The 26,512-nt window shown below is 40.1% G+C and overlaps 1 protein-coding gene across 9 annotated transcripts in view; it reads right to left on the reverse strand.

Moving 5' to 3' along the window:
- Positions 1-13,889: 13,889 nt before the first annotated feature.
- The window catches only part of Grik1 (glutamate receptor, ionotropic, kainate 1), a 394,963-nt gene continuing 382,340 nt past the window's right edge, over positions 13,890-26,512 (reverse strand). For 3 of the 9 annotated variants that reach the window (XM_006522918.4, XM_006522915.4, XM_017316880.2), the window contains one exon: positions 13,891-14,340. In XM_006522918.4, coding sequence (XP_006522981.1) covers positions 14,258-14,340 — 83 coding nt within the window. In that variant the 3' untranslated portion in view covers positions 13,891-14,257. Of the gene's footprint in view, positions 14,473-14,505; positions 14,885-26,512 lie in introns of all 9 variants that reach the window. The other 6 variants (XM_006522919.4, XM_006522914.4, NM_146072.5 and 3 more) reach the window with 5 other exon arrangements.

A 26,512-nucleotide genomic window follows, 5' to 3' on the forward strand; every position in this document is an offset into this window, starting at 1 on the left:
TGTGTTCCTTGACCCTACTCACTACTCAAAGACTAATCCTTTATATAACTCTCTTCTACTCCATTGCCCGTGACACTGAGATCCTGACACTACACTTAGGTTAGAAGGTTTTATGATTTGCTTGGATTTGAGCAATGAACACATGAGATAATAAAATTTACACTAAAAGATATTTTTGGCATTCTAAAAAAGGAAGACTGGAAGAAAGAAACCCAAAAGAAAGAAGTCCACTGAGAGGAATAAAGGCAAAAATCATACCTGTGGTGCCCTAGTCTGCTTCCAAAATATCTGCTGTCTGGTTCCTTTAAAGGTCACAGAGCCCAACTGTCAGTCCCGCAAACATATATACAAGAAACTTTGTATAGATATTTATGAATATGTATGTATATACACATATGAATTGAATAGCAGTTAGTGTGAAAAAAGAAGCCATGAATTTGAAGGGGAATGGGGAGGTGTATATGGAAGGGTTTGAAGGAAGGAAGAGAAAGAAGAAATATTGTCACTATATTACAACTAAGAAAGACATTTATGGAAACCACCAACGTGAGCTCGTCAGGTACTCTTGGACTTTTTAAAAATGGTCACCTGTAAAGTTGACACCAAATCATACCCATAGGAGTATAGTTTTTATGCTATTTTGATGATAAGTCAATGCCACAGTTCTCATAAAAACCTCTCCAATGTTGTAGTTACAGTAAAACAAGACAGGGAACATTCATTTATCATTGGCTCAGAAAAACTGTCTCATTTTCATGAATCATGGCTGCATAAAAATTTTTTTAGCATCAAAACTACTTGAAATGAAGATTTTAGGGCATAGAACAATATTGGCAAAAAAGACTTTGTCTTAGAGCCACATTTTGTCTTTGTAACAAGCGTGAGGTATAAAATGAGTTCCTTTGATGCTGTGATTAGAGGCAGTAAATTGTCCTTTGAGGGATATAAGTAAGAACAATATCACATAGATGATGGAAGAGCATCCTCCTGATGAACTCCAGCTGTTTCTGCTGATGGAGCCATTCTCTGTCACTGTCACAGCTCATGATCCCCATGTAGAACAAGTCACATGTCGTTCCTTTATGTAGTTTTCTACCTTCTTTTTTTTTCCATTTTTTATTAGGTATTTAGCTCATTTACATTTCCAATGCTATACCAAAAGTCCCCATACCCCCCCCACTCCCCTACCCCCCACTCCCCCTTTTTGGCCCTGGCATTCCCCTGTATTGGGGCATATAAAGTTTGCAAGTCCAATGGGCCTCTCTTTGCAGTGATGGCCGACTAGGCCATCTTTTGATACATATGCAGCTAGAGATAAGAGCTCCAGGGTACTGGTTAGTTCATATTGTTGTTCCACCTATAGGGTTGCAGTTCCCTTTAGTTCCTTGGGTGCTTTCTCTAGTTCCTCCATTGGGGGCCCTGTGGTCCATTCAATAGCTGACTGTGAGCATCCACTTCTGCGTTTGCTAGGCCCTGGCATAGTCTCACAAGAGACAGCTATATCTGGGTCCTTTCAGCAAAATCTTGCTAGTGTATGCAATGGTGTCAGCGTTTGGAAGCTGATCATGGGATGGATCTCTGGATATGGCAATCACTAGATGGTCCATCCTTTTGTCACACTTCCAAATTTTGTCTCTGTAACTCCTTCTTCTTACTTAAGGTAGGCATGAGATCGTCTCAGCTAGTTCCCCCAAGAAGTACCCTATTAATGAATGACGTATCAGTTCAATCTTTTCCGAGGCTTGTATTCTCTTAGGAGGTTTGTTTGGGATCTCCATCATATGATTCATGATAGTAATGAGGAGTGTACTTTCCACTCACCCACAGGGAAAAGGAACCAGATTCCCACAAACTCATCACCTACTGTCTTTGGCATTGTGTCTGAGGCAGATCCCTGCTTCCGTAGGTTGAAAGATTGGAAAGGTCCTCACCTGCAAGGATGAGAGATCTGAATGGAGAACTGTTTTTTTTTTGTGCTAGCGTTTGAAAAGTTGGTTGATGTTTCCTTATTCTCTATTTTTTGAGTGTAGTGATAATTCAGTGGGAAAGGAAACACATTTAATAGATCTTTTAAATGGCTTTTGGTATAACATAGAACAATAAACTTGGCTGGGTGTGTTTGGTAGATCTAATAGCTAATCCTTGTGCCTTAAAGAAAGACAATGTCTAAATCATCCCAGACAAATTGGAACCCATAAAATCCTTTTAAAGGATAGTGCTAGTATTTATTGATAATTGATGTTAGAATTGTACCACCCTTACCAAGAGTGCTTCATGGGGTTAAGTGACCTCCTTCAGATTACAGCTAATTCACTTCAATGGTGGGGAAAGTCACCTTTGAATCTAATATATTCCATGATTCTTTTTTTAAAAAAAAGATGTATTTATTTATTTTATGTATTTGAGTACACTGTAGCTGCCTTCAGACAAAACAGATCCCATTAAAGATGGTTGTGAGCCACCATGTGGTTGCTAGGAATTGAACTCACGGCATCTGGAAGAGCAGTTGGCACTCTTAACCACTGAGCCATCCCTCCAACCCTCCATTATTCTTATAACTATGGAAAGTGCTGCTTTTGTCTGACCTCATGAGCCTATACTACCTATTGTCCAGCCTAACGCCCTCCCCTTCATTTCTCCTCTCTTTACTCTTCCCTTTTTATCAGAATTCATTATCTCTTTTAATTGATTATTTTTAAGTTTTGGAATAAATGCATCTTGTAGGTATGTGGTTGTGTTAATATAATAACATGTTTTATAGCCTTAAGGTCTAAGTAAGACTTGAATCTTTTTTTTTTCTCAAGAGACAGCTATATCCGGGTCCTTTCAGCAAAATCTTGGTAGTGTATGCAATGGTGTCAGCGTTTGGAGGCTGATTATGGGATGGATCCCTGGATATGGCAATCACTAGATGGTCCATCCTTTTGTCTCAGCTCCAAACTTTGTCTCTGTAACTTCTTCCATGGGTGTTTTGTTCCCAATTCTAAGAAGGGGCAAAGTGTCCGCACTTTGGTCTTCGTTCTTCTTGAGTTTCATGTGTTTTGCAAATTGTAACTTATATCTTGGGTATTCTAAGTTTCTGGGCTAATACCCACTTATCTGTGAGTACATATCATTTGAGTTTGGGTTGCCTCACTCAGGATAATGCCCTTCAGGTCCAACCATTTGCCTAGGAATTTCATAAATTCATTCTTTTTAATAGGTGAGTAGTACTCCATTGTGTAAATGTACCACATTTTTTGTATCTATTCCTCTGTTGAGGGGCATCTGGGTTCTTTCCAGCTTCTGGCTATTATAAATAAGGTTGCTATGAACATAGTGGAGCATGTTTCTTTCTTACTAGTTGTCTTTTTTTTTTAACATCAACAATTATTTATATTTATAAGGTAAATGTCAACTCTCCAAACAAGGAATCTCTGTAGACATAGAATCTTGTGACTTCCTTGGAACTTAGAACAGTCTATTGTCTAATTGGGGAAGAAAATTAGACAATATTTAGAAAACACAAAGAGGGTAGAGAGAGAGAGGAGAGAGAGATAAAATATGGTGAATGTGTGTTCTGTACAAGACAGTTTCAAAAGAAAGTTCTGTATTTGGGAGGATAATTCACTAATCTTGGTTGGATTCATTTTCATATTTAGTAGGAGTCAATGTCACACTGTTGGACTTCATCAATGGGAGTAGTTCAAGAGCGTCTGACTTAAGTATGAAAGGAAATGCTCACACAGCTTACCACCGTGAGGCAAATCACTATAAGGTTACACCATTTAAAAGGAGACAGATGAATGACCAAGGAAAGCTTCACCTAACCATTGACATTTGCCTTTGTCTGTTACTACATTTGAGACAAATTCTTGCTATATAGCCCAAGCTGACCACCAACTTGCAATCCTCCTGCCTCAGCTTTCCAATTATAGGCAGGTATCATCACACATGGTAACACCCCGAGTCTTTAAAAATCAAGTCTGGGTTTGTTACGTTGGAATAAGAGGAATGCACGTGGAGGTAGGGAGAAAGTGAGAGAAAAGGAGGGAAGGAGGGGGGAAGGGAGAGAGAGGAGTGGGGAGGGAGCTTTTGGGTAATGAGAAAGTATGCACATGAGCTAGATATAGTTACAGATGTTGGTTGGTTCTGGTTTGATGAAATTAACCTGGTTCATGGCCTCTGGTGGCGTTATTTTTAGGAGGAAGTCAGAAAGAAATCATCCAGGAAATCTGTGTGATGAGATCATTAAACATTTCAGTGAAAGATACCCTTGCAATTAATTTCATTTGCACCATGCATGCTTATGAACTGCTGTATTTGTTGGGACGTTGTGAAAAGGTCAAAACTAATTATATATTTGTTATGATGAGCTGAGAATTCTAGCTGTCATCTGTTATTTTGGTTCCCTAGAGACAATATCGACTCTATTCCATCTCTGCATTGGAATTTTGAGTGTGATTTGTTAAAGCTTTAATGAAAATGTTTCTTTCACTGCTGCAATTTGGTTTATTATACTTAATGTCACAAATTACTTTTAACTCTTGGGATGACTATAAAAAATGGTCTAATTTTCATTTGTTGCTCGAGGTACAGAATTCATCAAAAAGATAAGGAAAATCTTTTTTCTGCAGAGATATTCTAGAAAGTATGGAAGTATGGAAGACATTATTGGCACATTCAATATTCTCCCTGATGTTGAGTGCTTGTATACCTTTATTATATTTTCTCTCCCAGAAATTACTCTATGTACCCAGGATCTCACTGAGGATTTTACCTGCGTGTATTGTGGGCAGATGGAGATACAAATTTAGGCAAAGACTCAACAGCTTTCACAATTATGCTCTATAAAAATGAAGTATCTCAGTAAAACCTCACCTTGGAATTTTGTGATATGTGATTTTGACGTTCTGAAGGAGGACACCGTGTGACAGGCACACTGAAGAGATGCCCTCACTTGCTGATGTTTATCACGCACTGTCTGAAAGCGGATGAATAACTTAGGTGAAGTGGCTAAAAGTTGAGAGAGATATTCAGATCTACACACTGAGGGGGACTCTTATCCAGCAGGAAGTTTACAATCTTATTTGCCACACAAGATGTTCACAAGGCGGGTAGGGTCTGAGATCATGCCATCTGTATGTTTTAAGTACGCCAGGAATGGCTTGCCTTAAAAATGAAAATGTTTGAAACCTAAGTTGAGAGCACTAACAGAAGTAGTTTGCAGACCACTTGATGTAAAGTCTGTTTTATTAAATGCTAAGGCTTAGAAATGACCCTTTAGAACAAAACACCCTTGGAAGGAGTTACAGAGACAAAGTTTAAAGCTGTGTCAAAAGGATGGACCATCTAGAGCCTGCCATATCCAGGGTTCCATCCCATAATCAGCTTCCAAACGCTGACACCATTGCATACACTAGCAAGATTTTGCTGAAAGGACCCAGATGTATCTGTCTCTTGTGAGACTATGCCGGGGCCTAGCAAACACAGAAGTGGATGCTCACAGTCAGCTAATGGATGGATCACAGGGCTCCCAATGGAGGAACTAGAGAAAGTACCAGGAGCTAAAGGGATCTGCAACCCTATAGGTGGAACAACCTTATGAACTAACCAGTACCCCGGAGCTCTTGACTCTAGCTGCATATGTATCAAAAGATGGCCTAGTCGGCCATCACTGGAAAGAGAGGCCCACTGGACACACAAACTTTATATGCCCCAGTACAGAGGAACGCCAGGGCCAAAAAAAAAAAAAAAAAAAATGGGAATGGGTGGGTAGGGAAGTGTGGGGGAGGGTATGGGGGACTTTTGGGATAGCATTGGAAATGTAATTGAGGGAAATATGTAATAAAAAATATTAAAAATTTAAAAAGAAAAGAAAGAAATGACCCTTTATTGTTTAAATGTCTTGGCCATGCCTAGCTACACAGAAATACTTCCAGGTAACAGCAATATCCTTCTATCTATCTATCTATCTATCTATCTATCTATCTATCTATCTATCTATCTATCTATCTATCTATCTATCATCTATCTGTCTATTCTATTAAGAGATAGTGGAAAAGGACTAATTGCCTCATGAATAGTTCTTTCAAATTGAAAATAAATTTAGACTTAAGTAAAAAGCTAAGACTGCCGTTTTGAATGTCCACAATTTAGAGTCTGGAAAATCTTCCATGCAGAATCATGGATTTTCTCAATAAGCACTCTGGGCTCCTTGGCTACTTATCTTATATTAACGGTGTACTGGCTAGTTTTGTGTCAACTTGACACAGCTGGAGTTATCACAGAAAAAGGAGCTTCAGTTGAGGAAATGCCTCCACGAGATCCAACTGTAAGGCATTTTCTCAATTAGTGATCAAAGGGGAAAGGCCCCTTGTGGGTGGGACCATCTCTGGGCTGGTAATCTTGGTTCTATAAGAGAGCAGGCTGGGCAAGCCAGTAAAGAACATCCCTCCATGGCCTCTGCATAAGCTTCTGCTCCCTGACCTGCCTGAGTTCCAGTTCTGACTTCTTTCAGTGATGAACAGCAATGTGGAAATGTAAGCTGAATAAACCCTTTCCTCCCCAACTTGCTTCTTGGTCATGATGTTTTGTCCAGGAATAGAAACCCTGACTAAGACAAACGGTTTATTTGTCTGGGATGGAGAATATAACTTGACGTTCTATCTTCATGTGTTGAGGCTGAGCAGGCCCATGAGATTGCGTATACTAGGGACAAACCTGCACTTTGTGGATGACACTTGTTCTCTAGGAGTTGGGTGTGAACAGGACATGGTTGTGGTGATGTGGCAGGCAGGACTGCATTGCTATTACTCACCAATTTATAGATGCCATGGGCAAATGACATTGGGCAAGGTATCTCACTTCCCTGAACATGTTTGTAATTATAAACAACAATGCTTCCTTATTATTACCTTGTATATTATATGCTCCATGTTGTGAATGAACTACTAACTATCCAGATTTGGGGTAGAGTCATGAAATGAGTGGTAAGGAAAATTATAGTTAACATATATGATGGTATGCCTTTGACATATTACTGAAAGCAGTGCCCAGAACAGTATAGGGAAGCAGGAGGTTTTCTCTCTGTCTTTCTGTCTCTCTGTCTCTCTGTATCTCTCTCTCTCTGACTCTCCATTCCCCCCCCCCCCATACGCATGCATTATAGTATTATGCATAGTTTTCTTTTAATGTTCAGATGAAATGTCAAGATTACTTTGATGTTGGTTCTTGATAACCCTGGCTCATACTGAACTGTAGGCATTCCTTGTTTGTTGGGAGTAGGGTAGGGCCAAAGGCTCTTTGGGGTACTGTAGATATAACAAGGAGTGTTCAGCTGTGTCGTGCGTGGCAATGCCAGCAATGGACTGGTGCCAGGGCTGTGAGGGGCTTGAGCTGGGTCCTGAAACTTTACAATTTTCCTGTAAAGTTGTGGTGACATGTTCCAGACACTGAGATGTGAGATACTTTGTGTACTTGGAGCAATGTGCACCTTGCAGAAGAGGACCTAGAGGCACTCTGAGTGCCCTGAAATTCTGCCATCTGATTCTCATTACTGACTTGTTTCCTACTTCCTCATTGAGGGGTATGTTAGGAGCTGAGGTACTAAAAGCTAGCTGGCTTGGCTCATCAGCCCTCACGGCCCATCTGACACCAGCTTTTGACTACTTTCCTTATTTCTGGCACTCCCCTTCAGAGTCCCAGTATAAACACAGGAAGAACTACTGGTCCAGGTCACCTATCCTATTTAATCAACAGGATAGGTTTGAACTCAATTATTTCAACATTGTAGTTGATACAAAGAGGACATTAGAGGGTCAGTGAGAAATATATCTTATGGTTTTGATAGAACCTAGTGGGGAAACCCCCACTCAATTCCCGATTCGGCGTGCACCCAAAGAATCACGAAAAGGCCTTGATGTAATTACACGAGGTCGTTTAATGATGGAACTCTGGACTGACATGCATCCCACACAGGAGATAACGGATGTCAGCCATGAGGCTCAGAAGCTAGGGGTTTTTATGGGGTAAGGGGCTTAGGGGTGTGGAATTCAGCATAGCGACACACTATTGGCTTATTCAAACATCAGCAGAGAAATTACATGTCCGTGCAGGGTGTCAGAGTTCTGTGAGTTGTTGACTCAGGTCAGATAGCCCTGTTATGTCTTCACATTCCTCTTTATCCTTAAGGTTAAGCTGTTCCCAGGAATGTTTTAACTACGGGGCATACCCGGGTTTGTTTTTCTTTTTTCTCAGCCCCAGGCAGCCTCTAGGCTCACAAACAACCAGCAATTTCTGAGTACTTTATATGACTTACAGGTCTTGAAATGTCATCTTTCTTTCAGTTTATTATCTGAGAACTGTTGTAATGGAAAAGGATGTTCTTATCTGTGTGACTTATAGAACTGTTGAGGAAAAATTAGGCTGTCTGGACACTTGGCCATTGAAAAGGTGATGGGTGATGAGGGCTGTAGAAGAGAGAAAATGATTGCAAACAAACTCTCCTGTTGCTGTGAAGAGACACCATGGCCAAGGCAATTTATAAAAGGGCATTTAATTGGGGACTTGCTTACAGTTTCAGAGGGTGAGCCCATGACTGTCATGACAAACAGCATGACAGAAGGCAGGAAGCTATGATATGCATATAAGATGGATTGGGGTTTAGGGTTAGGGTTACATCAATTGGAAGGAGTGAAGGAGGAAGATACTGGGCTTTTTGAAACCTCAAAGCCTCACTCCCACACATAACTCCTCCAAAAAGGTCATTCCGCTTAATTCTTCCTAAATAACCCACCAACTGGGTTGGTTACATGAATACATGAGTACATGAGTCTGGGGAGACCATTCTCACCCAGTCCACCACACATCAGATAACATCTGCTCACACACTTCCCTTTCAATTCTCTACTAATTGTGGAGACTCTTGGGAGATGAATACATTTCTCTTAATGGACATTAGGAAGTTAAACCTTAACAGCAAGGTCCTCTGGCACACCTGGGACATGGTAGGAGGAGGATGCTCATCTCTCAAGCCAGCATCCATGTTTTTGGAATTCTAGAAGTTTGCCTTTCAGGATGTGTTAGTCATTTACCTGAGGCTTATGGGACTTCTCATTACTACTTACACGTGTACGATGTCTGCCTTCACTCCGGTGAATTTACTCTCTCTTATTTTCCCTTTCTTTCACAGAGAATTTTAAAAACTACAATGTGAGTACTTTTCTCTTCTTGTACAGCAACAAACATGAGGATTAAAATCTGTTTTTGAAGCCCACGTCTGTCTATTAATTCTCTCTTCATCTCTGCAGGAAGCCCCTTTCCCTAGACTCTCCAGCTGGTCTGTGAAAAGGCTTGCTGCACAGCACTGATAATCCTTTGTTTGGAGATCATGGACCATTTAATATCTGTCTTCCTTTCATTGCTCTAGGCTAGAAGAGTAAACTATTAATGAATTCAAGAAAGAACACTGTAACTTCTGCCTTTTTTAAGTTGATGTTCCAACTAGGATTCAGTCATCTCGGGGTGTATCTGATGCAGCATACATTTTGAAACTCGTAGACTTGTGTCTCTAAAGAAAGACCTGCATGGCAGCTGCCAGGTGGACCTTTCCCTGAATGGATACCATTACTCCATCCATGATTTATCACTTGAAGCAATTACAGAATGCTCTTGATAAAGAGCCCATCTTATATCCATTTTTTTGTAAGACAAAGAGTTAAATTAGAAGCGAATCTGCTTAGGTAGAAAATAAAATTCTTAGTCAGGTCAATTTTACATCTATTTAGTTTTCTTTAACTGGCCCCCTTACTTCCCTCTTCCTTTTGAGTGAGAAGTCAGAACCCCAGGTGGGTGTTCAACTCACAGCAGAAGGAAGTTGTCTTGTTTTTTGTTTTTTTTCCTGCACTGAGGGCCAGGTGAGATGTGAATGGAAAATCAATTTTAACTGTGAACATCACCATTCCTGCAACCCCGACCTTTCTCTCCCATCCCGAATCTCTCACCTGAGCAATCTAATTCTTTTAACATCAAGGAAATTGCTGAAGGAAGAAATGTTAGACCTAGTTTTTAATTAACTTTGCCATTGATTTGTATATAACTCTGTATGAGTCACTGCTCTTTAGTGACTCGGATGAAAATCTCCGAGATTAATGTTTGTTCTCAGGAATTTTTCTGGACCAGGCTCCAAATTCTCTGTAGTTTCTTCTGGCTTCTGAATTTATTAGCTTACTCCATTCTTCACCGGGAAGCACACAGACTCACACAGAGCCAGGAATGAGAGGATGGAATTTTATGGATGAAAACATCAGGTGATTGTGTACTGCATTTATTCTTGGTTTAAAAAAATTTCTCTTTGGCAATTTTACCTACTTCAATATACTTTTAACAGAATGTCACATAGCAAACTTTATATTATTTGAAAGAAAATTCAGTTATGAAGTTGAGAGTGAAGTTGAGGCTGTGACTTAGCTTCAACCGAAGAATAATTCCTCAAATCGGACTGCAACATGTTCGAGGGGATTGTCATGATTGTAAATTACTGTAGGAGAACCCAGCCCACCGTGGGTGGCACCATTCCCTGGGCAGATGGTTCTGGGCAGTCTAAAAAAGCTAGTTAAGTAGGACTCTACAAGCAAACCCTCATGGTTTCTTTTCCAAGATCTTCCTGAGTTTCTTCCCTGACTTCCCTCAGTGATGGATCTGAAACTGAAACCCAAATAAACTTTTCCCCTGAGTTGGTTTTGGTCATAGGGTTTTCATTTTATTTTTTTCTTTTGAATTTGAAGATTTATTACAATAATACCTTTGAAAACTTCAGGGAAATACCACACTTCATTTTTCTTTTTCTTTTTCTTTTTTCTTTTAGTTTGTTAATTTCTTTTTTTGATTTATTTTTTATTAGATATTTTATTTACATTTCAAATGTTAACCCTTTCTTTGTTTCCCCTCCGAAAATGTCCTATTCCATCCCTCCTTCCCCTGCTCACCAACCCACCCACTCCTGCTTTGTGGTCCTGGCATTCCCCTACACTGGGGCATCGATCCTTCACAGAACCAAGGGCCTCTCCTCCCATTGATGTTTGACAAGGCCAACCTCTGGTACATATTTGGCTGGAGCCATGAGTCCCTCCATGTGTACTCTTTGGTTGGTGGCATAGTCCCTGGGAGCTCTTGGGGTACCAGTTGGTTTATATTGTTATTCCTCCTATGAGACTGCAAACTTCATTCAGCTCCTTTGGTCCTTTCTCTAACTCCTCCATTGGGAACATTGTGCTCAGTACAATGGTTGGCTGAGAGCATCCATTTCTCTATTTGTCAGTCACTGGCAGAGCCTCTCAGGAGTCAGCTATATGAGGCTCCTGTCAGCAAGCACTTGCTGGTATCCACAATAGTGTCTGGGTTTGGTAAGTATATATGGGATGGATCCCCAGGTGGGACAGTCTCTGGATGTTTTTGGTCATAGTGTTTTCACACAGTAACAAAAATGAAAGCAGAAGACCAATGGTTAGACACTTGAGTATCTCTACAGTGAGACTGGCATTCAATGTGTTTTAAATATTAGAATTTTACACATTTCTATCTTCACAAATTAGCATAATAAGGTATGAAAACAAATATTTTCAAAACTGAAAGAAAAACTATTGAAAATGTGAAACACAATAATTTGATACAGTTTTTAGTGAAGTGAATAAGCTACATGGTCCTTTCCAAAATATCATTCTAAACTCCCTTCAGGTACCTAGGGTTCGTATGATTCAGGAAACAATGATTTGCAATGCTTCATTCAGATTTCCTCAAGTTATAAGTAATCTGACTGACATTTTGCCGGGGAAATAGGACTGATCATATTTCTATTGAAGCATTTAATGATATATTTTTATTTACAAAAAGTTTTTTTTTTAATCACCAGAAAGAGTGCTTTGCTTTTTACAGCCTACAACATTTAACAGGAAAACCATTGTTATCTGCTAATTTTATTTTAAACTGATTTATTTTTATTTTATATGTACTGGTGCTTTGCCAGGACGTATGTCTTTGTGCAGCTGTCATGTCCTCTGGAGCTGCAGTTATAGACTGAGTTTGTGAGTTGCCATGTGGTTACTGAGACTCGAACCTGGGGCTTTGGAAGAGCAGCCAGTGCTCTTAACCTCTGAGCCATCTCTCCATTTCCTCTTTAATTTTACTTTAGTATATTGTTTTTCCCCTTTTATTAAAAGTAGATTTTTTTCTCATGCAATGTATCTCCTGATACAGTTTTCCATTCCTCTACTCCTGCCACTTCAACTCCATCTCCCCTCTAGTGCACTTTTTTTTTTTTTGGTCCATTTCTTCTATTTATTGTCAATAAAAAATATCTGATTAATTTGAATTCTGAGTATTGGTTACTGTCTAGCAAAACAGCTCTTCAGTATTTTTATTGACATTTTCAGGATCTTTTCTTGGTGTGTGGGGCCGTCATCCATGTCGCATAGGATGGCCTCAAACTTTCTATGTAGCAGAGGCTTGCCTTGGGTTCTTGGTTCCTCTACCTCCACTTCTCAAGCGTCAGGATTATAAGTGAGTCTGGCTTGGTATTTTGTCGCTGTTTTCATGTGTGGAAATGTGTTTGTATTTAGAGTCTGATGGGACTGCTTTAAAGTTTCCCGAATTTAGGAAATAATCATATTAAATATGAGACTTACGTAAATGAAAATTGAGTTGATTTCTTCTTTGTTTCCCAGCAAGCTGAACGACAGCAGTTTCCCACTAGATAGGTGATATCTCCAACGATGTCATCCTCCCCGCTTCCTCTTGTCCTTCATGACTCTCGCTGAATTGCTAACTGAATTATCCCAAGGTGACCCCCATGGTCCTGTGCTTTCTCCGCTGATCTGGTTCAGACTGAATCTTTTGGGTCATGGAGGAACTTCCAGTGTGCTCTCCCGTGGTTCTTTCCCAGTCCGCTTTCTTTCTGTTTCCTCAGCTAGAGTGATGGCTGCTCTTGGGCTCATCACACCTTGCAGTTTACATTTTCAATATATTAAACTCTTTCCCACCTAATTTTACATACAGTTTTTTTTCTTCCCTTTTCCTTTTCCTCTTCCTTTTCCTCTTCCTCTTCCTCTTCCTCTTCCTCTCTCTCTCTCTCTCTCTCTCTCTCTCTCTCTCTCTCTCTCTCTCTCTCTCTCTTTCTCTTTCTTTTTCTTTTACTTTTTTTTTTATGTGAGTGCCTGGGACCCTTACGGCTTCCATCTTCTTCCCGCAGCATAGTGTATCACTTGATGGCACCTGTGTCATTCTACAGACCCAGAGCTTTGCCCCTCAGGCAGCTGCCTCTGCATGCCTAGCCAGCTTTGACATCCACATTCTGATCCTGCTTCCTGCAATAGACATTTTCTTCTCGTTTGTACGAGGACAGAAAACGCATATGTTTCTCTCACGTGATCTCTGTATGATGCCTTAGAATGTGCTGAAAACTTTTTACATATATTTTCCCCTTTAAAAATCACTCTTTTATAATATACTTGCTAATGTTCAAATAATATTTAAGCAGTGTATACAATTAGATTTTTAGAACATAAAGACGAATGGATTTTCTTTCTATATCAAGTAGGCACCATCTATAAACTGAAAGCAACTATTTTTAAACTCATTCCTAAATGGATGTATTAATAGATTCCTCAGAACAGCAAATTCTTTTTTTTTTTTCTCGAGACAGGGTTTCTCTGTGTAGCCCTGGATGTTCTAGAACTCACTCTGTAGACCAGGCTGGACTCAAACTCAGAAATCTTCTTGCCTCTGCCTCCCAAGTGCTGGGAGTAAAGGCGTGTGTCACCACCACCTGACAGAACAGCAAATTCTATAGCTGGTGATACTTAATACTCAGCACTGGGAAAGCAAGGGGAACAAACCGAGGCTCAAACTTGCTATGAAAAACAAAATCCGCTTGTTTATTATTATTTAGAAAGCACACATAGCAATTTATTGGAGGAAAAGAAAAAATTCAAAATAATTGTGCATACAAATTCATCTGAAAAGAATCAGTTTCACTCCTCAAGTAATATCTATGTGAGCTTTAAAAATTGTGCATTTCTTCTCCCTCTATCCATGACTGGAGTTATGGATAAAGATATGTGGAAACATATCTCCTGTTCCTCAGAAATCTGTCCTCCAAATATGTGTCATGGGCATGGCCTTTTTCTTCTTTACAGGCGTGTTCTTGGGTCACGCCACAGTCTCTTTTCTCTGAGTTCGTCTCTGATGACAAGTAAGGATACTTGTGAAAGAAGATTTGCCCTTAGTTCTTGACTTTTTCTTTAATTTTTTCTGATTCTTGAGTGAGATTCCCAGCTCTTCCATGATGGCATTGAAAGAGAGACACTAGAGAGCACAAAATAAGAGAGAGGGTCAGTGTCCTGGGACCCATGACCAACCTGCATTGACTTGTATCTCTTGTCTACTGTTTGAAGAACATAAGTTACTGTTTTAAGCAGGTCCATAACTAATGGCCACCTCCCATCACCACCGCCTCCACCCACTGGCCACCTGTATTTTATACTTAAGGAAACTGAGGCAGTAAGTTAGCTCAGGAAACTATACTTTATTGACAATAAATATACACCAGTATAGAATTTCCCAGTTCAGAAAAAAAAAAAACAAAAAAACAAAACCCAACCAAACCCAACAAAACTCAAGGCTCTCAAAATAGACAACTTACCTTTGCTGAGACAGCAAAATAGAGTTAAATTAAGGCATTTCCCCCACTGAGATGATCCAAACATTGATAGGGTTATCAAGGCATACGACACTTCAGTAATGCTATAGAAAATGAACAAACCTTCTCTACACCAAGGCTTTCTGTTTTGCTCCCATGAAACCTTACTTTGTTCCTAAAATAAAATCTAAGTCTTGATGACTTTCCTTTCTGATAAAAAAAAAAGAAAAAACACAATTTTAAATTGTATATTTTCTCCAAAAAAATCCAAACCACCAGAGATTCTGGCAGCAACAATGACGCAGCTGGGGTTGAAATGGAAAAATAATGGTGCTACACAAAGAAAGATGGAGGGATGGTGGAGCAATGTTAAACATGTAGAAAAATAGATAGATACATATCTCCATTGCAATATGCCATGTGTATCTGCATGCACACTATATAAACAGCCAACACAAGGTAATTCGCCATCATTTCTTCTATCCAAGATAAGTTCTTTGGATACATTTCTGTCTACAGGGATCTACAGCTTTACTTTTTGATGAGGTTACTCTGAAAACATTCTCCAGTGGGATAAGGCTGGACAGAAGGACAAAAATGGCAGGATCCAATTATATGAAGTCTCTGAAATTGTCCAACTCACAGAAACACAAAATGGTCACAGCATGGCCAGGGGCTGGGGCTGGGAAATGGGACATTGCTCTTCACTGTCTATAGAGTGTCTCTTAAGAGAACGAGCTATTTCCAAAGATCTGCTGTAAAACCTTTATCATGCTGGACAATACTGGATTGTGCAGTTCAGCTTTGCTAAGTGTGTATAGTCCTCAAGTTTTGTGCTGCTGTCTTAAAAAGACCCAATTCCAGAGTGATATAAAAGCTTTCGAGTAGATGATGTGTGTGCAGGCGCTGCTCCTATGTGATTAGCTCCAGCACAGGCATGGCTGCTGGTCAGCTGACTGCACACAGTCAGGTGTTTCCTTCCTCACAGGAAGATATTGACCTCCTGGGTTTGGAAAACCAGGTTTGTTGGTGTTTTGACTTATACTTTAAGAAAACGTAGTCTGAAACGTTCTTGATATATCTAGATAAAAAGCCGTTGTAGCTTCTACTTGATTCAAAAGCCCAAGAAACAAATTTAGGCTTTAGATACAAACCTTTTGAAAAAAAAATCTAGTGATTAATGAGAGACTTTCATCTTTGAAGCATGTATTCATAGGATTTGATTTTCACTTTCATTTGCTATGACACTAAAAACAGAAAATCCAGATGGCACTTGCTACTTCCCTGTCAGTTTAGGTATTCAGCGGCTACAGGAGTTCCCTGTACCTGTTAATTCAAAAAGACTACCAGAGTTGTATCACAAATGAAATACAGTTATGTGGAGCATTATGCTATGTAAAATTTATATACTTCAGCCAGGGACAGATGAATGTCTGTAGCATAATTTTGATAGATTGTGTTTTGCTAAGGTTTTTGATCTGAAATTTAAACACAAGGATTATTTATTATTTATTTATTATATATTTATGTATTTATTTATTTATTGTGTCTCTGGCCATTTCTGATTTCAGAATGATCATTTAAATGGAGAGACAAGATAAAGGAAAGTAAGAGCGTCAAGATTTTATAAATATTATTTCATCCAAACCTTGTTCCATCCACTAGGGAGATGGGCAGAAATTATTATTGGGAATACTAAGAGAAAACAAAAAAGGAAATACCACATAACTCCATTTATATGGACTGATAGCCTCAACTTCTTTCAGTGAAAATCATAAATATTTAGACTTTTAAAAAGTCACTATAAGAATTTGGTAAACTTTTTCTCCATAAAACATCTTACAAAAATTATTGTCTTGCTTTTGTTTTAACTCCTATGGATTGAAATTTAACTACTCATATTATTTTGAATTCAAACAGTAAAATTTAACTAAAAACTGTAGCTTCACACAGTGAAGGAAGTGTTGGCTGGATGCTCCCTTCGTTATTTTGGATAGAGAGATCATATTCGATTTTCATCTATTTTCAATCTCAATGTATCTGATATTCAATTTCAATCATAACCTTCAATTGTGATTTTCTTTAAAACAGCATCCTCTTCCAAAGTTTAGACTGCCTTAAAATACAACAATCATTATGTTTTGATCAGAAGTACTTATTCATTTATTTTAGTGTGAGAATGAGGAAACCTCATTTTACACGTGGTCTGGTCTTTTTGTTTTTGGTAGCAGACTTTTGACACAGATTTTGTCTCTGACTGTCAAAAAGAAAATGGCAAGATACTGGGGCTGACCTTTTTGCTTCCAAATTTTTGATGCAGCCACAAGGAAAAATGGCCTTTAAGGTCCCTGTCAGTCTGAGCACAGTAAACGATAGGACTTCGCAGTCTCCAGAAATGAAACAGTGAAGGTCATTGCTCAGCCCAGAGGGGTATGTCAGGGTAGCCTGGCTAGGCTCAGATCCATTAGATTTTCAGCCTTGTATAATCCCAGAATCCACACTAAATTCTATTGTTTTAGTCTTCCTTCCTTCCTGCCTTCTGTTCTTCCCTCCTTCCCTCTTTCTATTCTTTCCTTCCTTCCCTCTTTCTCTTCCTTCCTTCCTTCCTTCCTTCCTTCCTTCCTTCCTTCCTTCCTTCCTTCCTTCCTTCCTTCCTTCCTTCTTTCCTTCCTTCCCTCTTTCTATTCCTTCCTTCCTTCCTTCCTTCCTTCCTTCCCTCCTCCCTCCCTCCCTCCCTTCCTTCCTTCCTTCCTTCCTTCCTTCCTTCCTTCCTTCCTTCCTTCCTTCCTTCCTTCCTTCCCTCCCTGCCTCCCTCCCTCCTTCCTACCCTCTATCCTCTCTCTCTTCTTTCTTTCTTTCTTTCTTTCTTTCTTTCTTTCTTTCTTTCTTTCTTTCTTTCTTTCTTTCTTTCTTTCTTTCTTTCTTCCTTCCTTCCTTCCTTCCTTCCTTCCTTCCTTCCTTTCTTTCTTTCTTTCTTTCTTTCTTTCTTTCTTTCTTTCTTTCTTTCTTTCTTTCTCTCTCTCTCCCTCCCTCCCTCCCCCTCCCCCCTCTTTCTTTCTTTCTTTCTTTCTTTCTTTCTTTCTTTCTTTCTTTCTTTCTTTCTTTCTTTCTTTCTTCCTTCCTCTCCTTCTTTCTTTTGGCACTGGGCATTTCTGATGTCAGGATGACCATTTAAAGGGAGGAACATGATATATCTAGGTAAATAGCATTTGTGACTTCTACTTGATTCCCAAGTTCCATATGCAAATTTGGGGTTGGAATCTTTCGGAGCCCCTTCCTATTCATTGAGCCAGGGACACACTGATTTTTAAAGTGATGGTTTAAATTTCTAGATGCTACTTTTGACAGAAAGTATGAAGCATTCAGTCGATCACCTTTCTTTAGTGGCAGTGCAATGGCAGACAGAGAATCCTGCACTTGTTTGTTCTCTGCTGCTTTTTGGAGTAGAGACACTGCTGCTGCACTTCTGGCTGTAGGCTTGTTTATTGCTGGAGGGTGGTGCTCACATTTCTAACATTATCTTTACATGGCAATGACTTCCAGTTTGGAATTGGCCACTAGCAGCAGAATGCTGGAGTTGAAACTTAGTAGCTCACTTACACTCGGAAGATATTTTCTTTTTAAACTCAATTTCTTTGTTTAGAAAATAGCACTATAGTAGAGCGTTTTGCCTAGAGCTATCAGTGAAAATTCAGTGAGCAAGTTGTGTGTGTGTGTGTGTGTGTGTGTGTGTGTGAGAGAGAGAGAGAGAGAGAGAGAGAGAGAGAGAGAGAGAGAGAGAGAGAGGGAGAGGGAGAGAGAGAGAGAGAGAATAATGTAATGCCAGCCACATTGTAAATAGGTTTATTATAATACCATTGTATCACTGCAGTGAAGATATTTCAACTCTGGCAGTCGTCTCTAACTATTTCATGTTTTAGAGAAAAGGAGACAATGAAAAAGTAGATGCTTCTTTGAGTCAAGTGGTTGTCTGCCCTTCCATGCAACAATTCCTCTCAGTTGTTTAGAGTGTGTTTTATTTAAACTAGATCCTATGCGTATTTGAACCAGAAAATTTCAATATTCACGACCACCATCCTTTTCTAATTCATACCATGTCTCAGTGCGTATGTGTGAAATAGCAGGGTGGAAACTGTGTTGAAGGAAGAAGAGTCAGTGCTCAGATATTGGACAGGAGTGAATGCTGAGTACAGTCACTTGTTATTTAAGTCCACACTATGACAGATTACTATGATAGGAAGGCTGTAGGAAAACCCACTTGTAAATGAACTTGCACCAAAACTATTTTGTTCAATTTATAGAGTTCAAAGATAAAGTGAGGTGTGGGGTATGTGTGTGTGTGTTGTGTGTGCTGTGTGTGCTGTGTGTGCTGTGTGTGTGTTTTGTTGTGGTGTGTGTGGTGTGTTGTGGTGTGTGTATGGTGTCTGTGTGTGTGTGTGGTGTCTGTGTGTGTGTGTGTGTGGTGCTTGATGTGTGATATGTGTGTGTATGGTATGGCATGTGTGTGGTGTTTGTGTATGTGTGTGGTGTGTGGTGTGTGTGTGTGGTGTGGTATTTTCGTGGTGTCTGTGTGTGTGTGTGGTATGTGATGTGTGTGGTGTCTGTGTGTGTGTGGTCTGTGTGCTGTGTGATGTGTGTGGTGTGGTATGTGTGTGGTGTGTTTGGTGTGGCATGTGTGTGGTGTGCGTGATGTGTGTGTGTGATGTGATGTGTGATGTGTATGTGTGTGTGTTGTGCTGTGGTGTGTGTGTGTGTGTGTGGTATTTGATGTGTGATATGTGTGTGTGTGTGGTGTGACATGTGTGTGGTGTCTCTGTATGTGTGTGGTGTGTGATGTGTGTGTGTGTGTGTGTGTGTGTGGTGTGGCATGTGTGTGGTGTCTGTGTGTGTGGTGTGTGCTGTGCTGTGTGATGTGTGTGGTGTGGTGTGCGTGTGGTATGTGTGGTGTGGCATGTGTGTGGTGTGCTATGTGATGTGTGTGTGTGTGGTGTGCTGTGTGTGATGTGTGTGTGTGTGGTGTGGTGTGTGCATGGTGTGTGTGTGTGTGTGTGTGTGTGTGTGTGTGTGGTGTGTGATGTGTGTGTGTAGTGTGGCATGTGTGTGATGTGTGTGTGGTGTAGCATGTGTGTGGTGTCTGTGTATGTGTGTGGTATGTGCTGTGTGTGTGTGTGTGGTGTGGTGTGTGCATGGTGTCTGTGTGTGTATGGTATGTGATGTGTGTGTGTGTGGTGTGGCATGTGTGTGATGTGTGTGTGGTGTGGCATGTGTGTGGTGTCTCTGTGTGTGTGGTGTGTGCTGTGTGATGTGGTGTGTGTGTGGTGTCTGTGTGTGTGTAAAACTTCTCTTTTAGAGGAAAGGAACTGAGTAACACACTCTTCGAGCTGAGACCCAAACAGACGGTTCATGTGGAGCGGGAGCTCTCCTGCTTTCTACAGGGCGAAGGACATGCTTGAGGCCTTTGCTCTCCCGAGTGCATTCCTCTTCCTTGCTTCGCCTGATCTGAGCATTTCTCTCATACGCCCTTTCCTGCCTGCTAGTTTCTCTCACTTTCCCTTTTTAGTTGCTGACTTCATGGTGCCTTCTTTAGCTTAGCCCCAGATGTTTGATTTCATGGTGCTAGTGTGAGTCTGAATGAGAATTATGCAGTCTCTCCCTATTCCTCAAATTGTCTTACTGTGGCTGTGTCCTGTGAGGGACGGGTGTTAGCGCTCTGGCTGTACCTCACTGTAGAGCATGAAGCTCTAGGTGCAATACCCAGTACTATGTGACATAAATCATTTTTAAAAACCAATAAAGTTCTTTGGCTTTTCAAATAAACTATATTAGAAAAATCTAAAACAACAACAACAACAAAAATGTTCCAGAAGAGATTTTCCCCTCACAGTGTCAAGAAAAGTTCTGTATTAGAATGTTATGTGAAATTACAGTATTTTAGAACCTAGGCTTTCTCTGATAGACTTCATACTAGTTATCAATTGACACAAGTAAACTTAGCATTTACACATTTACATATTTTTTATATGTGCATTTAGAAAAATATTTAGAAAAAGTATTTTGATGCTTGTAATTTTGTGATCTCTCCCCAACAGCTTTTCTTTCTTTCTTTTTTTTTTCTTTTTTCTTTTCTAAAGGAGCTGTGGCCAATAACATAAGAAGCCTAGCCAGGAATATAGTAACTCCTTATGCTGAGATAGTTTTTTCCCCATTAATTCAAAAACATAGAGTGCTCTGTGACATTGTTGATAATTTTTCATGTTAAACATGATAAGAAAAAGGTTAGTGAAGTTGTCATTTTAGAAATTTAAAAGCATCCACTATATTTGTAAGCTTTTAAAAGCAAACTATGATTTCAATTTTTTTTTTTTGGAAATACCATTTTCAGTAAAATTGAGATATAAGAGAAATACATTTCCAAGAACCAAGGGGATTATTGTTCATAGTAGAAGCTTTGTCGTGTTGTGGTCGCATTACTGTTTTGCTCCATGGAGTCTAAGTCTCAGTGAGTTTTCTTTTAAAGTAAGAAATTCCGAACATTCACAATCTTAGCATTGTCTTTTATCTTGCAGTCTGTTGGTCAGCAAGCCTAGAATGTTCAATATTGTGTGGGCTTAAAGACAGAGAAACCTATAAAAGAACCGGATCAAAACAAACCTGAGTAGACATGTTCTACCACAAGGCTTTTAGAGGAATGGTCGCCTACTTGTACCAAGGCTTTCTTTTGTCACAGGAATACTGATCTGACACTGAGAACAAAGATGACCTCCCCCCACCCCGAAACATAGTAAAGGAAGGCAGATAAGGGCTGTTCTGGTAGCATTTATGCATGAGCCGTCTCATGACAGCTTCTTGTGGTCCATAATAATTCGGGTACCATTTGCCTTGACATTATTACATCTCTGAGTTCATTCGGAACCTGTGGGTTACCTTTCAGTCACCTGTCCATGCATCAAAAGGCTGACTGCTGATCATATTCTTAGTTTCCAGAACAGCGGTCATATATTAACTGTGCCTGAGAGCTAGTGCGGGAACTGGTTCTTATCCATACTGGAAATCCTGGGGTAGAGGAGATGTAGGCCCTGAGAAGCCATTCCACAGCTTGGCTACCAGCCTTTACCTTATCTCTGAACCTAGATATCTTCTTCGTCCAGACCATTTCTCTATACTTTTGATGCTGCTTTGAACTGGCCCCTCATAGGTAATTAATGTAAAGCTCTGATCTTTTCTTCCCCTGGCATGTAACCAGTGTGTTCTTCCTGCTCCTATCACACCACAAGTTGTCACCTCTAGGTCTTCTCTTTCCTCCTTTTTTATACTTTCCCCCTTTTCCAGGACTTGAAACAAGTATCATTGACTTCTCAGAGCCTCGATCGAAGGTTCACCATCTGCAGGAATTCATTCCTGAACATTTTCAGTTTTCCTGTCCAGGCTGTCTATCGGACTGTAAATACGAACCTGAGCGCATGCAGGACTGCCCTACAACCTGAGAAGCTCAATGGCCTTCTTTCTGGTTTATCTTTATTTAAAGGTTGACATGGGAAATGTATTTTCCTATCATAATAAATACATTGTGGGATAGCATACTGAATCCAAATAGAATTTAAAGTTTTAAAGAAAATTTTCATATCGGTTCCCCTGGCAGGGCTATGAACTCATACAGCCAGGTAATGAGTACAAGTAAATTCACTCTGCCTTAACAGTACGGATGATTTCATGGCAGTCTCTGAGACGTGAGGTTAGCGCTGAAGCAGTTCAGCATTTTGATATTAATTCATGTGTTCTTTACTCATATTTCTGAATTTCGACCATTTCCCGCCACCTTTAAAGCTGTAATGTGAACTGTTGTAAGACTTGTCCTGGAGGTAGCGATGCTAGATCTCCAGGGAGAGGATTCGAATCTTTACATTCTTAAATACACTTTGTGCAACTGTTAGAAGATTCGTCAGGTTTTGAACCTATTGTTAGAATAGCTGTGTGTTTGCAAGAAGGGGAGACCAAAGCAGATGATCTGAATTGCACATTTGACCTCAGAGATCCAGCTTTGAGCTGTAATGACACAGCTCACAGGTAGAACAAAGAATGGTTCATGAAGGCACAGCTGTATATCTGCTTCAAGGAGTACAGCCATGGAACAAGAGGAGCTGGTCCCAGGTACGGGGAGTAATTGGGAAGCAGCCCCTTACCTTTCACTCACCACTTTGCTTGAGTCAGATGTCCATGGCCTCTGAAGGGTACGTTAGAGCACATGGAACTTTTCTTGCTCCAGAAAGGAAACAAGAGCTACTGATGAGCAGAGAGAGAAGGATGTACAATGACCTACTTCAGTCCTGTCACTGGAGGCAAAGACATTTTCCGCAGAGGGGACGGGCATCGTGTAGACTTTGCAAAGGTCAGCAACTCTCCTTGAAAGGGATACACTTTCACTATAGCATAAGCCACTCACAGTAGCTTTCTTGTCTCTGGAGTCACTGCATGATACCAGGATAGCTCATTCCTCAAAACTTTTGCTTCTCTCTGGCTTTCAGCCCTGCATGGCATGATCTTATAGGGAGTCTTTCATGAGAAGGGCCTGGTCTATTTTTTTTATTGTTTTTTTTTTTTTTTCCAAAGCTTTCCATAAATGAGGTAGGGCATGAAAATAAATTTGCAAAAGCGTTTTCCTCCTCTGTAGAATGGCTAGCTCTACCATTGACTCAGAAGTAGGGTTTTAATTGCTTGTAGTGCTTGTTCATGGTGTCTTCAATTCGGAAGCACCAACTTGTATCTACTGTGGTGGACATGCATTTTCTTGAGCTATCAACTAACATGTTAAAAAGTGTGTTTTTTAAAAATATGATTCCATTAAGTAAGAAGCCATAACTCAGCTTGATGGTTTTCTATGAGACCTTTGTCAGATCAAGAAAATCCACTTTTGGTTGGAGATGTTTTCTTTTGGTTAATAGAGCAGCTAACTCAGGCCTCTCTTTACTGCCTCAACCTGTTCTTCCAACTTTTCTTTCTGAAGGCAGTCTGGAACTAGGAGAGGTGTCTAAAGGGCTTGGGAGCCACTATTATCTGACCACTTCCTGGTTGTTCAGCTTTCACTGGTGTGACATCTGTTACTTCGGGGACATTGCTATATCTTGGCTAAGTCACTTGAGATACCTGTGGCTCTAATGGTCTCTTAATGCGCTATGTGTCTTCTCACCCAACCTCTACCAACCTGCTATGATTCTGTAAACCCTCCAACAGGCTTTTTTTTTTCCCTGAAGGAGGGCATGATATTTTTGGTATTGTCTCTGTTGTAACTTTGAGAAAGTCTTTTTGAAGCCCTCCATAGACTGGCTGGCTATATATTGGTGTTCTGCCACTCTAGAGACAGTCAGATGGAAGATTTCTCTATAAACCATACCACTTCCTAGATTCTCCATATTGAAGCCAATGAGGTATTTCTTTTCACCATTCCCTAAGGCCTCTTCTGAGATTTCCTTCTTTTCTGTTCTGTCTTGAGTTGGGAGTAGACTCTGGAATGGTCTTTAGAAATTCAAGTAGCATCTAAGCATGAGTAGTTTCCTCTCAGCGCCGTCTTTTCTTCCAATGGTGAGAAATTGGGGAAGGGGAGCAAAGTAAGATAGGAAAACAGCATTGTCTATGTTCCCCCAGTGTCTGAATTTGAATTGCGGCTACTTATAAACTACTCAAATTAGGACTGTTGATTTATTCAGTGAAACATCTAGATCCCGTGGTAAACGTCCTGCATCCCAGGCCTGCTGGGTTATATATTTGAAGTCACTTGGTTCTCAAACGGTTGACTGCTCTCTATCTCGATAAAGCAAATACGGGGAGGGCAAGGTGATGGAAAACAAATGCAGGCTCTCCCTTTCCTCTCTCTTTCCCAGTCTTCTTAGGTTCTGCTTTCAGACTTGGGTCCTACCACGTAGGGTCCTACCTGCCCTGTTTGTTTCTCCTTTACCAGTTTGTATGTCATCAATTCTATGCTTCCAAGAACTGTCTATGTGCATGCCTCTTTGTCACTCTCTGTCTCTGCGTCTCTGTCTGTCTGTCTCTGTCTCTCTGGGCTTCTGACTCTCTCTGTGTGTATGTGTGTGTGTGTTGATTTAATATATAGGTTCATTATAGTTGAGGATGATCCGCTTCTGCAGTGTCACTGTTTGGAACAATTTGCATAAGTTCTGTTGTATGGGCATCTCCTCACTCTTGATGCTGTGTTGTCTGACTGGATCTTTTTCTGTCCACAGAAGGCCTTTCACTGAACTGTACTGCCAGGGCAATGTAATCCCACTTATTAAAAATGTATTATGTTCAGCAGATACACAGAGCCATCTTAAAACACATATGCTAAGGGTTTTATTTCCACTCTACTTTTGATATGTTATTTCCTTTCCATTTTTCTAGTATATTTTATTTATTTATTTATTTATTTATTTATTTATTTATTTATTTATTGAGATAGTAACCTCAAATTCTGTCTAAAGTTGAGGGAACAGGTTGGGGAAAGCAAATTCACTCCATCAGAGTTCCATGCCCATTGAACAGCAGTATGGGGAACTGAACTGTTTTAATTCTCAAGACTAATTTAATTCTATTGGGTCACATAGGATATTTAGAGTAGGGTTTATAAGACAGCATTATTTATGTATGGAAGGAGGGATTTGTAGATGAATACTAAATGGCTCCTCATTTCTGTGATACTAGTGTTTGGGTTTCTATGGAAAGGCAGTCTTTCCACCAATACAAAAACAACTGGCTCCTGTATCATTTGTTAAATAAGTTGATCAGACCAAAGAGGAAACAACGGAGCTGTGGACACTGTAAAGTACATAGAAAGGTGCCAGACTCTGGCAGACTCCTTGTGCACAGCAGTTTCTTAGTTTCTGTGGTTGTAAACTCTTGGGAGATCAGATCAGGGAAAGCCTTCTGTTTAGAAGCTAATTATTTCATATTTAAGATAGTTAAATTTGAAAATGTCAATTGGAAATTTGGGAAGAAAGGCAACTTCGGCTAAGTTTATTCAACTGTCTTCATTGTTGAGGAAACTACAGTAACTTCCCTCAATCCCTCTGCTTTCCATTAGTAGTTTTGCTGCACACACATTGTGAGGCCCAGGCCCGCTGTTAGGTAGTTTAGGCATCAGTTGGTTTCAGCCTTCTGTCAGTGAAGTTCAAGTTTGGCAAGGTGCGAAAGCATGGGGCGGTGCAACTGCAGGGTTGGCTTGCTCTTCCCAGCACGTTCTAACCCTTGTAATTAGAAATGCTTTGAAAAGTTAAGAAAGAACCTTCTTGCCCATATCGCCAGTTTCTGTGGAAGGAATTTTGAAAGCCGAAACGATTTTAATTCCTGCGCATCTGGACATAACAATCCACAGAGGGGTGAAGCTTAGTGAGGTAGTTCCTACAGGTGAGCTACAATGTCAGCAGGAAGCAGGGGCCCTTTACTCTCTGCGAGAGATTAATTTATGGTGCCTTTTGCAGCAACTAGGTGTACAGAAAGCAGTACAGGAAAATTGTTTTCTTTCCCTTTGCTTCTCCGTGTTCAGGCTTCCTAGCAAACAGACCTTGTAGTATAAACACCACATGCTTGTACATTAATTGGAATTCACTGTAGTATTGCATTATGACTCATAAACAATATAACATAATGCTTGTCAAATACAGTGAGGATTTTTGAGAATGATTTTTTGAATAAGTTTATAATCATAGGAGTCCAGCCAATTTTCATATTGTTTATGTAGTTTTACTGAAAAAAAAAATGTTAAAATTCAATTTGTAATTTTAGTCTAAAACAGCAAAGTACAATATGAAGCTTTATTATTTTTCTTCTTTGAATTAGGTGACTGACAGA

The sequence above is a fragment of the Mus musculus genome, chromosome 16 (assembly GCF_000001635.26).
Source record: "Mus musculus strain C57BL/6J chromosome 16, GRCm38.p6 C57BL/6J".
Classification (NCBI taxonomy): Eukaryota; Metazoa; Chordata; class Mammalia; order Rodentia; family Muridae; genus Mus; species Mus musculus.